General features: G+C 39.5%; 1 protein-coding gene across 1 annotated transcript in view; it reads right to left on the bottom strand.

The window, feature by feature from the left end:
* TLN2 (talin 2) overlaps positions 1-15,589 on the bottom strand; it is a 575,966-nt gene that overhangs the window by 145,642 nt on the left and 414,735 nt on the right. The window contains 4 exon segments of the mRNA XM_078151184.1: positions 2,166-2,259; positions 12,204-12,343; positions 13,436-13,633; positions 14,504-14,623. Coding sequence (XP_078007310.1) covers positions 2,166-2,259; positions 12,204-12,343; positions 13,436-13,633; positions 14,504-14,623 — 552 coding nt within the window.

Genomic DNA, 15,589 nt, shown 5'->3' with positions numbered 1-15,589 from the left:
TACCTTGCATTCTGAGCAGTTTACAAAAGCATCAACCCTGAGATAATAAACTCTTTCTGCCTTCCTCTGAGTACAAGCGCCTATCTGCTATTATTAACAAGATCACAGAATATCTCCATTATCTCCATGTATGTATAGACTATTCCTACTGCTTCAGCTACCTGAGGATCAATTATGAAGGTAAAATCAGACCAAATTTCAACCCAGGACGGTACCTGGTGAGCACAATCTCACCAAATGTGATTTTTCAAATCAAAAAAAAAATTCTCTCTCTAAAAATAAATTATCAATAAATATTGAACCCTTTGTGGAGCAAAACTCATTTCCCCTTGTTTTCTTCCAATTAATCACTGTTTCTGTTGTTTCTAACCTCAAAACTACAACCTATTTCACATAGCTTCCACTGTTTTGGGTTCAGCTAACCAACCATGTAAATTCCTTCATCTATCATTAGTTTTACTTTTTTTGAAGAATTCACCTTAAAGCAAAATTCATTTAAATAGGATTTATTTTAAATGGACTATTCAGAATCCTATTTTTTTTCTTTTTAAATACTAACTGCCATTATTTTATTTTAATTTTGTTTTCCATCCTCCCTAATGAAAGCATCTTCAGATAGAATTCAGGCATGAAATACATTTTAAAATATAATTTGAACTTATTATTTTCTATGTAAAGGGGAGACAAACAAACCTGAATACTTTTTGCCCATGCCAGCTGGCATATTCAATCAAGATTTCTGTCCCTGCTTCAACCACCAGACCACTTAAAAACACAGCGTAGAAGAAAAAACAGCTAAGCTGATGTAACGCTAGGCTCCCAAGTAAAGACAAACAGCTGGCCCTGCGTTTAAGGTGATCAAGTCAGCTCTACTTTTCACAAACAGTACAAAAATCATATACAAGATCAGGGCTCTGGAGGCTGTGTCACCCTGGCAAAAATGGGTGATAAGGTTACTCACAGTTCTTAAACTCAGCTCAAGCTTCTCTCCTTTGTGGTGGGCAGTGAGTGAAGTGACCTGAGCTAAGGGGACAAAAAAGAGTACCCTACCGTTTATCATGAAGACCTATCGTCTAAAAATTGTAGAAGACTTTGATTTCTGGTATTACATTTTGGAAAAGACCTAAGGACGCCACTGGTTTTGTTGAGATACATGTAGATTTAAATTCAAGGCTCATGGAGAGGAGTCTGAGCAATTTTTATAGAGTAACTGTACATCCTGAGTTCCAGGCTACTACTCCAAGGCCAGGAATAAAAAGTCAATTATAGAGACTACATCATGGGCCAGTGGGAAGTCAGAATTATTTCTGGTTGATTGTGCAATTTCCTCCAGATGCTTGGGTGATCCCAAGATGTCAGAACTACATGGACTGAAGAACATACAACCTGAATGAATGATTGACAGCCAAGCAGCATCTCTGTAGGGAAATCAAATGTCCATGGAAATACAACCAATTTATTTTTACTGAGACATCCATTTGGTCCATTTAATATGCCCTCTATCTATAGAATGGCTGGTTCTTCAAGAGTTGGGGAGGGACTGACTTTCATTTATTTTCTGTCACAAATACTTGTATCTCATTCTAAAGTACAAGAGTTACCACTTTAGACAGATATCTGCAACAGTATCAGTATCAGGTCATGGGGAGCCCCAGGACTCTTGACTCTGCTCTCTAACCGTTTTGGTCAAAGAGTATCACTTTGTAACACCCTGCCTGAAGAATCACCCAGAACTCTAGTAAGACAAAACGAACAGGCAAAATGTATTCTTCCCTCAGTAAGTAGCGTGTTCAGGCGAGCTGTCATTCTCAACTGCCTCAGGATATACCATTATCTTAATTTGCCTCAACAGGTTGTTCAGTTTGGGTCTTATATCCATAGCAACAGCCAAAGAGCAGCTGGTAACTATTACTTTCTCCTCCTGCATATATGAGACTCTTTCTACAAAATACATCTCTGCCTAAACACAAGAGTAGAGGCAGTAATGATGCTACTCTCAGCTCCACCAGGAGGAATTCCTGTCCATGAGGATAGGTTACAATGTCCTTCCCAGAAAGACTAGGAAACAAGAAAGGCACAGGGCAGTAATCCTACAAGAAAATGGAAGGATGGCACCTGTCCTTCCACCCTTTGAAATCTCTAAGCGTCATCCCATGTAATAATACCTCAAGTTCCCTGAGGGCATTGTCACATTCCTTCTGGCCTGGTGCTTGCTGGGTACACAGTGTGATGAGCTGGTTAATGCTTTCTGTCACAGCTCTAGGAAGGAAAAAAAAATTTTTTTAATAGAGATTGATGATGAAATTATCTTTATTTTATTTTTCCAGTTTGTAAGAAATTCAATTAATTAATTAAGGAGGGTATGGCACCCATTCATGGCTCTTCTATAAACTTAGGTTGTAAACAAAAACAAAAAACAAAAACAAAAAAACAAAAAAACAAAAAAAAACCCAAAAGAAACAAAATTGTGGAAGGAAATTTTTCCCTCAAGCAGAGCAGAATCATTACCTTGTTTCTGATTATTGGTCTGATTTCTGAGAGGAACTTGTGTTTCTTTCCAGAATTAATGACTATCTCAATATATATAGTTGAGTGAGACTTTCCAATGGAGTTCAAATAGTAATATAATCATACTGTTTTCAAGACCTTTCATTAGCTATTTACAAGGAATAATCTGGACATCTCCTCTTACAATTTCTAAGATTAGAGACTACTAATTACCACTGGCATGCTGTAAACAGTGCAATGGAATTTTAAAACTACTTTTCATATACTCCCACATGAATTCATAGTCCTTAAATGCAGGTCTGAACCGTATTCCTTAATAAAAATGTGATCTTCATTTGAGGATTGGGTAAAGACAGCAGGGCCACAAAGAAATAAGCCAGAACCTTAGATCCAATCTTGGCACTGTTTTGGGACCACCGTGTACCTTTGGGAAAGCTTGAAAACTTTGGGCATTCTTGGTGTCCAATCCTCCTTAAGCAGCCTCTTCTAGAATGGGAGGCAGAGACTGCCACCTACTCTAGGCTACAAGATATCCATCATTCAGAGAGCTGGATTGTGTCAAGGGCACACATTTCACTACTATGTACTGCACTGAAATTTGAAGACCTCACAGAGGTGGCTACTGTGTTTCAAGGTAAAACAGAGTTAAGGAGAGGCAAAGAGCTAGAGCCAAAGATAGGAGGGTGTATGTGAGTCTAGGTGAACATGTTCCAGTGAGGAGAATGTGAATGAGAAAAAACTTCCTTGAGGTGCTACTTAAATTAGTGAATGTCTTTTATTAACACAGAGTAAGTAAGGTTAGGGGTCTGGAATCAGGCCTCAGATTAGCTGTATGACTTTGGGCAAGCCCCTTAATTTTTGTTTACCTAGGTGGTTCAGTGGATAGAGTGCTGGGGCTGAAGTCAGGAAGACCCAAGTTAAAATCTGGCCTCAGACACTTACTAGCTGTGTGACTCTGGGCAAGTCATTTAACCTTTGCTGCCTTAATCCACTGGAGAAGTGAAAATGGCAAACCACTACAGGAAAACCCCATGAATGATATCGTCCATGGGGTCACAAAGAGCTGGACTCAACTGAACAATAACAAGGTTAGGAGAGGGAGGAAAAAAAGAAAACAAATCTTCAGCTTGACTTTTAATTCTCTCCATAATTTGGCTCTTACTCAAATCACCCAAAATTACCTCTTATAACTTCCAACATAAAGCCAACTCAATGTATCATGCTCCCCACCCCAACACATCATTCTCATCCCCACCTCCAAGCCTTTGTTCAGTATTCCCTTTTGCCTAGAATACTCTTTCCATTGATCTAAAATCTGCCCGTATTTGACAGGGTTGCTGTAAGTAAGTGCCTTTGTGGACTTAGTGAACCATAATGAAATGTGAGTTACTCTTCCTCTTCATGACCAAATTCAAGTCCTATAATAAAAATGACAACAGCACCTGAGACATTTCTATAGTGCTTTCTGGTTTACAAAGCTCTTAACATATATGGTCACATTTAGTCCTCCCCAACCTAGTGAGGAAAGCTGTATGTCTCTCACTTTTGTAGATGATGAAACTGAGGCCAGAGGCTCTTGGTGGCAGAGCCCTGAAAGTAATAAATCCCAGGTCTTTGGACTCCATATCCATTGCTCTTTGGACAGTACCAAGCTGCAACTTCAAACCTCTTCCATGAATCCTGGTTCAGTGGAAAGGGCAGAGGATTTGGAGTCAGTGAAAGAAAGTATTTTACTAATAAATTGTTTTGAGTTTGGCAGAGAATATGCAAAATTGAATGAAGAGGCTTTTCTAATATACAAAGGACAATCAGCTTAATTATTTGATGAGAAGACTCTAGACTCTAGTTTGAATTTTAAATTTACTTAAGGTGATGAGCTAGGGGAGAGAAAGGAAAAAAAAATCTTGAACTTTGGGTAGGGAAAGAACTAAAAATCCTGCCCCCCCATGTGACTCTGGTCAAATTCATTCATTTGCCCACAGATTTTCCTTAGTAACTCTAGTTGCGAAAAATCCAACACTTGGGTAACTCAATTGGGACAACATATGACAAAACAGGGATATTTTTTCCTCCACTGAACGCAATGGCGAAACAATATTGGGATAGAGTGACACCCCCTTCAAAGGTAGAGCAGGATTGTACCTTATACTATGGTTGTCACAGTGCCATTGAGGGGACAAGAGCCTGACTAGGGCTTAATAAGTCTTAATCAGTACATATCGACACACCCCATTACTAGTGGCACAGCAGTTGTGAGGTAGGTCAGGATCACTTGGTATTTGTACAGAAATATTGCTTCATGTAGTTTACGCTTTTTCCAGTGGGTCTACTCTTCATTTGGTTGGTCTTCAGCTCTGACCAATGTCAGGGTCAGCTGGTGTAGAACATTAGATTCTAAAAGTAAGGGCTTGTACTTATGCTTGAGGAACTCATTGGGCAATAAGGACAGACACTGAGTAGCCTTGATTTGGCTATCAGTCACACTCATTTACTCATTTCAGAGTGTAGAGAAAGAATAAACAAATGAAGTCAAGGGTGCCCAAAGTGAAAGGCTGTATGTATTTGACTCAGGAAATCGCAAACTTCTACAGAGGACACTCAAGAGATTATTATACATTAAACATACTGGAGCTGGCAGTTACCATATGGCGCTGGGATGGCGTGACTGATAATGAAAACACAAACCAGGGACGTTCCTCTATTCAAGGATAAAAGCAACTAGACCTTAGCCTCCAGCTTCAAAGATTACTGAAGGACTTTCTAAACTGAAAACTGTTCAATGTTCAGTGACACTAAAATGACCCAAACTAGAGTATCTTAAGGGATACAGCACAGGGAAAAAAGGTGAAGGCACTATTCCTGACTTTGAATTACTTAAATTCTAGTGAAGATAAAGAGATTCAGTGACCAACAAATATTTGTGGAATGCCCATTATTTACTCTCTAGGCTTTTTTTTTTTGAGGAAATTGGGGTTAAGCAACTTGCCCAGGGTCACACAGCTGGTAAGTTTCAAGTGTCTGAGGCCAGATGTGAACTCAGGTCCTCCTGACTCCAAGGCTGGAGCTCTACCCACCATGCCACCTAGCTGCTCCCCATTATTTACAAGGTACAATACTAGGTGTAGTAGAAGAGTTATGACTTATAAAACTTGGATCCTTGTCTTGAATACTTCTCACTATAGACCAGACTTTACCCATGGGGCGGGGGGCCCTGAATAAATGTTTGCTGAATTCAATTACAATCTATTTAGAGAAGTGCGACATATGCCTTCAAAAACGTAAATAGGAATATAAGAAACCCAGAAAAGAGATGACACAAAACACTGCCCAAGAAGACTGTCCATCTGTCTGTCTCTCTCTCTCCCCTCCCTCTCCACACACATATGTATATGCAACAGACTATATATACACATATATACACATATATACACACACATACATATTTATATACAATATATGTTATCTATCTATATCTATATACTGTCTATGCATATAGCTGTAGTCATACACACACACACACACACACACTTAGTACATCGATGTGGATAGACAGACAGATGGATTATATATTTTCCAGGTTTAGAGGAGGGAGAGAGAAGACTGTAGTTGAAACAATCTAACGCCAATACAAGATCTGGAATGGCAAGAAAGAAATCAGCGTGAGGTTGGAGTAGCCATAAAAGACTTTTTAAAGGAGGTAGGGTTTGATTTGTACTCTAAAGAATGGCTACTATTCAAATGAAAAGAAACAAAGCAGGAGAGCAATTAGGACTGAGGAGGAAGAAATAGTATGATCAAAGGCAAATGCAAAAAAGACCATTTTTTTCCCCTTGCACATCCCAATTCCCCCCTCTCTTCTCTTATACAAAGAGAATTGCTGTTCCAGCTTTGGTGACAGTCTCTCAGGAGCTCAAGCAGACTCAGCAGGGACCAATAGCAAAATACAAGTGGCAACGAGTGAGACAGGTGTTAATTAAATTGCAGGTTCCTAGAAAGTCAATGCTAAGGTTGGCACAGAAGTGGAAATGGGTCCTATGATCCCCAGTATAACCTCAGCCTCTAGGGCAGCTTTGGAAGGGGAGAAGGGTAAACTGCTTCTCAAGTTGTCGAATATTTCATGAAAGGGGCTTGGCAAGGTTGCAGTGTCAGTAACAGCAACAGGGAGGGAGAACAGAGGTAGAGCATCCTTTTCTTGCAACTGAAAATTGGTTTCTCAGTCTCTAGACGCAATCAGAGAACACCCACCCAGCTGCTTATCCCGAGACAGGGATTGGTGGAAACCTGAGAAAATGGTTCTCAACTCAACCAGACTCATGAGATTTGGCAACATCCTGAACCAGCACAATTGAAGGAAATAAACAAGTTTCCACATCCCTAATGTGAAATGAAAGCAAATGAAAATAAAGTGAAAGCCGTGCCACTGTAGACATCTGAAACAAGATGACTGGGTTCTTCAAATGTCTTCTGCCCTTCCCCTTCCCTTTCTTTTATCCTGAGGAAGAAATGAGGGTCCATTACACAAAGCAGTGTTCCATTTTCTGTTGAGAAGAAAACTGGATTTCCCATGGGTAGAAGGGATGAACAGTCCAACAAAGGACAACAGACTCAAGTTTGAAAATGCTGGGGGGTTGGGGGAGGGGAGCAGGGAGGGCAGGAAGTTCAGGATTGAGACACTGGACTGGCTTGTTCATGCCCTGAAAAGCAACAATGGCATTACCGTTCAGTCACAGGACAGCCATATGAATGACCAAGGGATATCAGGGTGGGTAATGAAAAGAGCAATGACCAGGGAATCAGAAGCCCAAAGATCTAGTCTTGGGTTTTCTATTGTGTGACCCTAAGAAAGAGACTGTCACCTCTCTGGGCCTCAATGTCCTCTTCTGTGCAAAGTGAGGGGCTGGCAATGTGTCTAAAGCAAGGGGTTCACACCCCAGGGTCTGTGAACTTGTTTTTTAAAAATATTCTGTTAACTGTATTTCAAATAATTGGTTTCTTTTTAATCCTATGAATTATATATTTACACTTTAAAACTTGATCGTGAAAAGGGGTCCAGAACACAAAAAATGGCTAAGAATCTCTCGTTCAAAGGCTGTGAAAATGCTAAAACTGTGATATATGAATATAGTACCTCCCCATATTAAGTGACCAATAAGAAGACTATGAAGAAATATGATTCAGAATAAAGGACAATCAGAACAAAAGTCCTACTGACAGTAACTATGCAACAATAGGAGAAAAATACATCAAAGGAAAAGAGCTCAAAAGGGGACACAGAAACCAAGAGATTATTTTGTTATTATCTTTTTTAAGTCAATGTACACTTAAAACACTGCAAGTGAAGAGTTTACAGTTTTATGCCCAATGTATTGCTTTCCCCTTATTTCCACAGGTGACTATTTTCTAATAGTTTAGAACAGACAACAAAATTTCATTGAAAAAAGTAAATCAAATGAATGCTTTTACTAGATTATGTCTGGGATATATTTGAACTCTAATCTTGATAATTTAATATGCAGCAGAAGGGTACCGTGGAAAGAACACACTTTTTGGGTCACCTTTGTGACCTTGGGCACGTCACTTCATCTCTGGCTGAGGCTCAGTTTCCTAACCTATGGAATGAAGTACTTAGACTTGACTTAGTGTCAAACTCAAACAGAAATGAGGCTCCTAGCCCTTATATAAGGATCCCTGCAGGCTGCAGACTGACTCAGAAAACCACATACTAACATTACCTATGTTCTATTATATTTTTATTATGCTAAGTATTTCTGAATTACATTTTAATATGGTTCAGGCGCCACTAGAGTGGTGTGAGCTGTGTGCTCAATCCCTCAGGACTAGGTGACCTCTATGGGCATCCCTGGATGCAGATCTAAGATCTTTTCATCCTATAACAGGAGGAGAAACAATGAGTGGAGTGCTGAAGATTTAAGATGGTGTCTGGCCACTCTACATGCTCATCCTTTGCAGTGGAGTCCCCTAGCCGAAGGTTACAGCAACCTCCCCAAGATGTAACCCTGACAGGAACAGACCCCTTCTTTGCTCCCAAAATTTGTACCTGGACTAAAACTATGTAGAAGAATGCTCCACAAAAGATGCTGAGTTCCTGGGGAGTAGCTGCCAGCATCCTCACAATAGTTTGCCCTTGCGATGGAGCTATTTTAATTTCATCACTCTTACTTGATTAATCTGTAGCATGCAATGGAGGGAGCGCTCAACTTTGACTCAGGGGGCTTGTCTTCTGATTCCAGTTGAGCTGTGTATATACTAGCTGGGAAACCCTGCCCAAGTCATAGGGCCATAGGATAAAGTCACAAGGTATGTCATGTCTAATGCTTTGTGACCCTATTTGGAGTTTTCTTGGCAAAGATTCTGGGGTGGTTTGCCATTTCCTTCTCCATCTCATTTTACAGATAAGGAAACTGAGGCCAACATGATTAAGTGTGACTTGCACAGGGTCACACAGCCAGTAAGTGTATGAGGCCAGATTTGAACTCAGGAAGATGAGTCCTCCTGATTTTAGGACTGGAACTCTATCCAGTACACTACTGTAAATAGTAGGGCTGGGATTTGAACTCAGGTCTGATGACTCCATAGTCAGCACTTAAGTTTATCACTCTTTCCACTGTGCCACACTGCCTTAAAGAGCTTTGGTTTCCTCATTTGTTTAAAAAAAAAAGGGAGATGGTATAATTACATTAGCATTACTTAACTCTGTGTGATGTTGATTATTTAACCTCTCTGCATCTCATTTCCTCAGCTGTAGAATGAGGGTTGGATTAGATGGTCTCTCAAGGTTCCTTCTTGTTCTAAATCTATGATCTAATGATTCCTAGATGAGCTATTAAAAGGCAAAGCAATGCAACAGGATAGTTTTCAATGACCCCTGGGCTTCTATGCTCACTTTAACTGACAGAAGACTTTGGATAATTTATTATGTCCAGGAAAGATTTCTTTTAAGTTTTTTAGGGGGGGGGCACGTTTATCCTCAACTTTTCTTCAATTTTCTAAGTAGGAATTTGAAGTATGAATGTAATGACATTCATTTGGAGCGACGCTATTATTTGATACCTGGAACTTTAAAAGACCAATTTTGACCTTCCCCTAGGATATCTCAGCTCTGAAAACTAGTTCTACTCTGCTAGACTTTCCTTCGCACAATCTAAGGCAATGAACAGCATGTTCCAGAATGGAAACTTTGAAGTCACTGTAATTTTGAGGTCATTTAAAAAATGTAAGATAATGAAAGCCATCTGAGGAGAGATATCTGGGAAGAGCTTTATCAAAAGGGTCTTGGCAAGTTAGGGAGGTGGAGGAAGAGTAAAGAATCAGCAACAGTTGCTAAAAACCCAACTGAGAGAACAATAGGTCTCCAAAGTGCAAGAGTCCTTACTTTTGCAAGTCAATTAAGAAATGGAGCATAAGTATGGATAGGGGAAGAGCTCCTGAAAGGATAGTGAGGACCACAAAAGAGAAAATGGACAATTTTGATCACATCTCATAAAACTAAAGCTTGCTTGCACAGTAAAAACTTTTGTAGTTAAAATTTTGTAAAAAAAAAATTTGTGATTAAAATTAAAATAATTAACTGCAGAAAAAAATCACTATAGCACGTTTCTCTGATATAAGCCTCATATCCAAGATATACAATGAACTGATTCAAATTTGTAAGAACAAGAGTCATACCCCAAAAGATAGAATGGGTGAAGGAAATGAACAGGTAGTTTTCAAAGGAAGAAATTCTAGCTATGAATAAACCCACGAAAAAAAAATGTTCCAAATCACTAATGTTTAGAGAAAATTGAGTCGAGGTTCTACCTTATAACTACTTGACTGACAAAAGTGAAAGAAAAAGAAACTGACAAATGTTGGAATGATTAAGGAAAAAGAGGCTTGCTAATGGGCTACTGGTGGAATTGTTAAATACTCCAGCTATTCTGGAAGGCAATTTGGAAAGTCACTAAATTGTGCATCACCTTTGAACCAACGATAACACTAGTAGGCCTATACTTCAAAGAGATAAAAGAAAAAGAAAAAGAAAAAGGATCTGTATGTACAGGAATATTTGCAGAAGCTCTTTTCATAGCAGCAAAGAACTGGAAACAAAGTCATTGCCTATCAATGGAAAAACGCCTGAACAAATTATGTTACATGAACATAATGGAATATTATTATGCTGTAAGAAATAATGAAAGGGATAGACAGTTTCAGAGAAACTTAGGAAGACTTGCATGAAGTTAACAAAGAATGAAATGAGCAGAACCAGGAAAAGAATCTATACAATAACAATAACTTTATGAGGAAAAACAACTTTGAAAGAGACTTCAAAACTGATAAATGCAATGACCAACTATGATTCTAGAGGACCAATGGCGGAGCCTGCTACTCATTTCCTGAAACAAAGACAATGGACTCAAGATTCAGATAAGCCATACAGTTTGAGATACTAGGGAAATTTGTTTTGATTGACCATGCATATTTGTTTTAAGAGTTTTGTTTCCATTTTTATAATTTTTCTTTCTAATGGGGGATGTTGGCAATGGTAATGGAGAAGATAGGAGCAGGGTAGCCGAAAAATAAAAAAAAAAGAAGAAGAAGAAGGAAAGCCAAGGGTGGGGGTAGGGAAGCCACTGACAAGGAAGAAAGCTATGGTAATTACATTTGAATTTATTTAAAAAAGAAAAACACGCTGTACACAAGAGAGATTCATTGTTTTGGGTACAATCCCATTTTTCCATTCAAATATATGTGTGGAAATGCCCACTTTATTTGGTGTTCGTTAAATTCAGAATAAAAAAAAAGTGGAATTTGAAAGATCTTAAGGTATTTGTCTATTCTCTGGTAGCTCTAGTTTCTGACAGACTGAAAAACCATCTAGGAATGGAAGAGAGAGAATCAAGAGTTCTGGTTAGGCCCATAAGAAGGCTTGGCGGCTCCACAAGCAAAAGGAAAACTCTGAAGCAGCTTCCCGAGGAATGAGAAATCAATCAACGATGTTACTGTTCTGGGTGGAAGAAATGGTAACCAAATGCAATGGTAAACATGGAATTTAGCTATACTTAGTGCTTAAAAAAGAGGAAGAAACTGAATGGGTCACCCAGCTGTCCAAGGATCAAGCAGCCAAAAACTCATTTTAAACTAAGCCTGCAAAATCAATGAAGTTTAGAATTTAGTACAGATTGCACAGATTTGGAATCGAGAGATGTGGGTTCAAATTCCATCCCAGACACTTATTAGGTATGTGAACATGGGCAATTCATTTAACCACTGATGGCCTGAGTTTCCTTATCTGTAAAATGGACAAATACATTTCAAGTAAAATAATATTCATACTACTTACCTCTTGGGGCTGTTGTCAGCAAAGTACTTTGCAAATTTTAAATCACTTATGGAAATATGAGTTATTAGGATTAAAAGGAGAAAAAAGTCTTGTGGGAAGAAAACTGTAACTTTAAATTCCATACAATAAACCATTATTAAATGCCTACATGTTCATTTAAAACATAATGTAAATGCATAAATAATCAACTTTTCATAAACCACCAAAAGTCCAAGTGTTCATTTCCACTACTTACAAGGAACACAGGCAGTACAGGTAGCAACAAGAGGCTAGAACCAAGCATTTAAAGACATTATAAGAAGAAAGAATTGTCACAATGACACAGTATAACCCCTTCTTTTTTTCCCCCTCTTACCTTGCAGCTGCTGCTAAGAGATTTTTTGCATTAGGGGCCCCTGGGTCAACGGAGAGAGATTTAGCAGCTAGCAACAGCTTACTGGATGCCATGGAGATATTCTTGAGGTTACCTATCACTTGGATCTGGTCCTCTTTAGTCTGGAAAGTCAAAAGGAACCACACTAACTATGGTCTGTATATCAGCGCTGGGACTCACAGGGCTACAGGGAGCATTCTGAAATAGAAGTGAGTTATCTGTACTGATCCCATTATGCAGACCCTGTCTCCAGACGCCTACTCTGTAGGATGCTGACCAGCGGATGCCCTTATCCAGAGAGATGCCCCTCCACACATCACGTTCTAGGGACAGGAATCTATCCTAACTACCCTAGTGTCTAACAGGAGCTGCGTTCCTAAGCGCGTGCATACAGACACACTCCCCACAAACAATTCCAGCAACTTGCTTAACAATGCCTGGGTTGTCAAGCAGCTTGTACATCTCAGCCTGGCACAAACGACCCACATTGTCTCTATTCTCAGGGCTGATTACATCCTGGCAGTGTCTACACAGTAAAAAGACACATTTCTCACCTGGCCTAGCATCTGAAAATTAAAAAAAAAAAAAAAGAAAGAAAAAGAAAAGAAAAAGAAAACACCTTTTGTAGACAAGAGGGCAAGAAATACTCTTGATCTCTCTTAGGGAGATCACTGGAGTTCAGAAAACAGTGATAACTAGGCTTGTCATGTTCCCTTGCTTTAAAAAAGAGGTTTATCTATTCATTTGTAGGAGGGAAAATTTAATTGTTTGATACTAGGTTTCAAAAAGATAGATTTAAATGTGCCAACCAGCTTGAGAAAATTATAAACACAAACTTTTACCAAGCTATGTTAAATTCCAATCTGCTACTCTAATCTTTGTTAAATGCAACCCATGTTTCTACCCCAAATGGCTTAAGTACAAAGAGGAACTGCCTAAGGAAGGACAAGAAAAGAAAAACTCATCCTTTGGAGCCTGGAAATACTTCTTTCACCGGCAAGGATCCAAGTCTGATACCACCTTTGGAGAGAGCCATTCTAATGAGGTCATCATGGATCATGGATCTTCCCAAGAAGCATACAGAACAGAGCTACCCCCAGGCTCCCTGAAGCTTGTCTCTATCAACATACACAAGGAAATCGAGGTCCCAAATGTTCAGCAGAAAGGTATATGTGAACTCAGGACCAAGCATCACCAGTAGCACAGTCACTTACCTGAGCTTGACCGGCCATTTCAATGCCAGCATCAAGGAATTCATCAAAGTCATCACTGAATTTTCCAGAGGCAGCCGCTAGTTCTCCGCTCTGTCCCCGAGTGGCATGGACTACTTCCCCTGCTGACTGGTTCAGGTCAGCTGCAGCCTGGTTCAATTCACTTTGGGCTTCCTGGAAAGGCTTTGTACTTGGTGGTAGCTAGGGTAAGAAAATAGAGAGAAAAATGTGGCTTTCATCTTTGATGTATGTGTATTATGAAGTATGTAATGATAAAATTAAGACTAAGAGCTACTATGTCTCTGTGATTCACCCCAAGTTAAACTTGTCCTTCAACATGCAGTTGGAACTTACCCTTGAGACACAGAACAAATTTAATGTCAGGAAAATAGCAGAGTGATGAACCCAAAAGATTAACATTTTAGATGAAAACATGCTTCAATAATGGATTTATTTGTTTTAAGGCTCAAACCCTAAGAGTAAGAAAAAAACAAAACCACTACTACATTTAGGGCCTTCTGTTTTTCTAAACCACCAATAATTAACTTTGTAATATAGACATAAAATAATTACCAGGTTTAGTGAAATCTACAATAGTTTTTGTTGTTATACTTGTGATCTTTGCTAGTAATATAGCTTTTCATTCTCCAGGATGGGTGGCTGACAAAAGTGTCAGACGGCTACAGGTGATAATACCGTGTAAGTACACTAGACAGGTCTCCCTTTTCTTTTCCTCCTAATGCAGTAGAGACCACCAATAAAGATGAGATCAAAGTTCATATTCTCCTACACTGACTTTCTCTGCTGAAATGACCTTAAAAAGCAATGAATTTATGGATCTGCTGGAAAAGGTATGCTGCGGAATACAATAATGGAACTTAGTACCCTTATGGAAATTAGTTCTACCTCCAAGTGATAAGAGGAAATAGACGTTTGATTAAACAAAAGAGAAACATCCTCAGAAACAGAGTTTCTCCCAGTGACCTTCTCAGGACAAAAACACTCCATATTTCACACTGGAAAAGAATCCAAATACTTAAACGTCTTCCCCCAAAAAATGATTCTTCTCACTGAATCAACAAGCAGCTTCTTGCTGGACTCGCCAATACTCTTCAAGGCCACGTCCACATCCTTCTGTCCCGGGAGGCAATTCACACAGTTGTTCAAAGAGTGTGAGACAGCTTTGGCCACCTTAAAAGGAAAAACAGAATAATTAAAAGGTTCTTTGAATCTCACCTTGCCCAAATTAAGTATCCTTTGGATGCAAAATTGTGTTGCTAAAATGATGTAGAATGGACATCCCAACCCTGGTGAGACTAGTGTCTACCTCCTCAAAAGTTACAAGTCATAGAAATCATCAGTATCTACCTGAAATTGCAGTGTGGTGAACTGGATAGAGAACTAGCCTCTGAAAAGACCTAAATCGAATCCTCCTCCTGATTCACTGGCAATGTGACCCATGGCACTTGAAGTCTCAGGGACCCAGCAAGACTCTCTAAGACTATGCACTGCAAAGAAGTGTGGATTTGCACTGGGAGAAATTCACTCCTGGGAAGTTCCTATGCCAATGAAATCACAGTTCCACTAAAACAAAAAAAAAGATGCTATTAAACTATGTCTTCTCAGCAAAGGTTCTGAGCCCAAAGACAAGTTACCCATGTTACCCAGGGATAACACCCTGACCTAGCAGTGGGGCTAACCTGGTGATAGAACATACCCAAGCAGATGCCCTAGATCAAGGGAGTCCAAGGTGCTTTTTGATTCCAACAGCTTTAGCTTAGAAGCCACAACTAGCTCAAGTTGTGTCAAAGAAAAAAAAAATGGAATCACCTTTATCTTATGAGTTTTGCTGAGGTCATAAGGCCGAAAGCTCGTTCCGAGCTCCCTGATGCTACAAAGTCCTCTGAAACCTCATTCTACCCAGGTGAGTGACCACATCTCTTGAGTAATTCCATACTCATCTTGGGATGTGTTATTCTGCACTGGCAGGGACTTCACTTGTTGCTTCAGCTGCTCGATATGGGTACTCTTCTGTTCTCTTAAACAGAACAGAATTGGGCATGGTGGCTCATGCATGATACGTTAAGGCTGTTGAATTTCCTGAGCTTGGGAATTCAGAGCTGCAGGGAGCTAGTCCTGAGGACTCAGAGAGCCATC

The sequence above is a fragment of the Phascolarctos cinereus genome, unplaced genomic scaffold (genome assembly GCF_003287225.1).
Source record: "Phascolarctos cinereus isolate Bilbo 61053 unplaced genomic scaffold, phaCin_HiC Scaffold_3;HRSCAF=262, whole genome shotgun sequence".
Classification (NCBI taxonomy): Eukaryota; Metazoa; Chordata; class Mammalia; order Diprotodontia; family Phascolarctidae; genus Phascolarctos; species Phascolarctos cinereus.
Note: the sequence above shows the minus strand (reverse complement) of the source record. Positions and strands in the feature narration are given on the sequence as shown.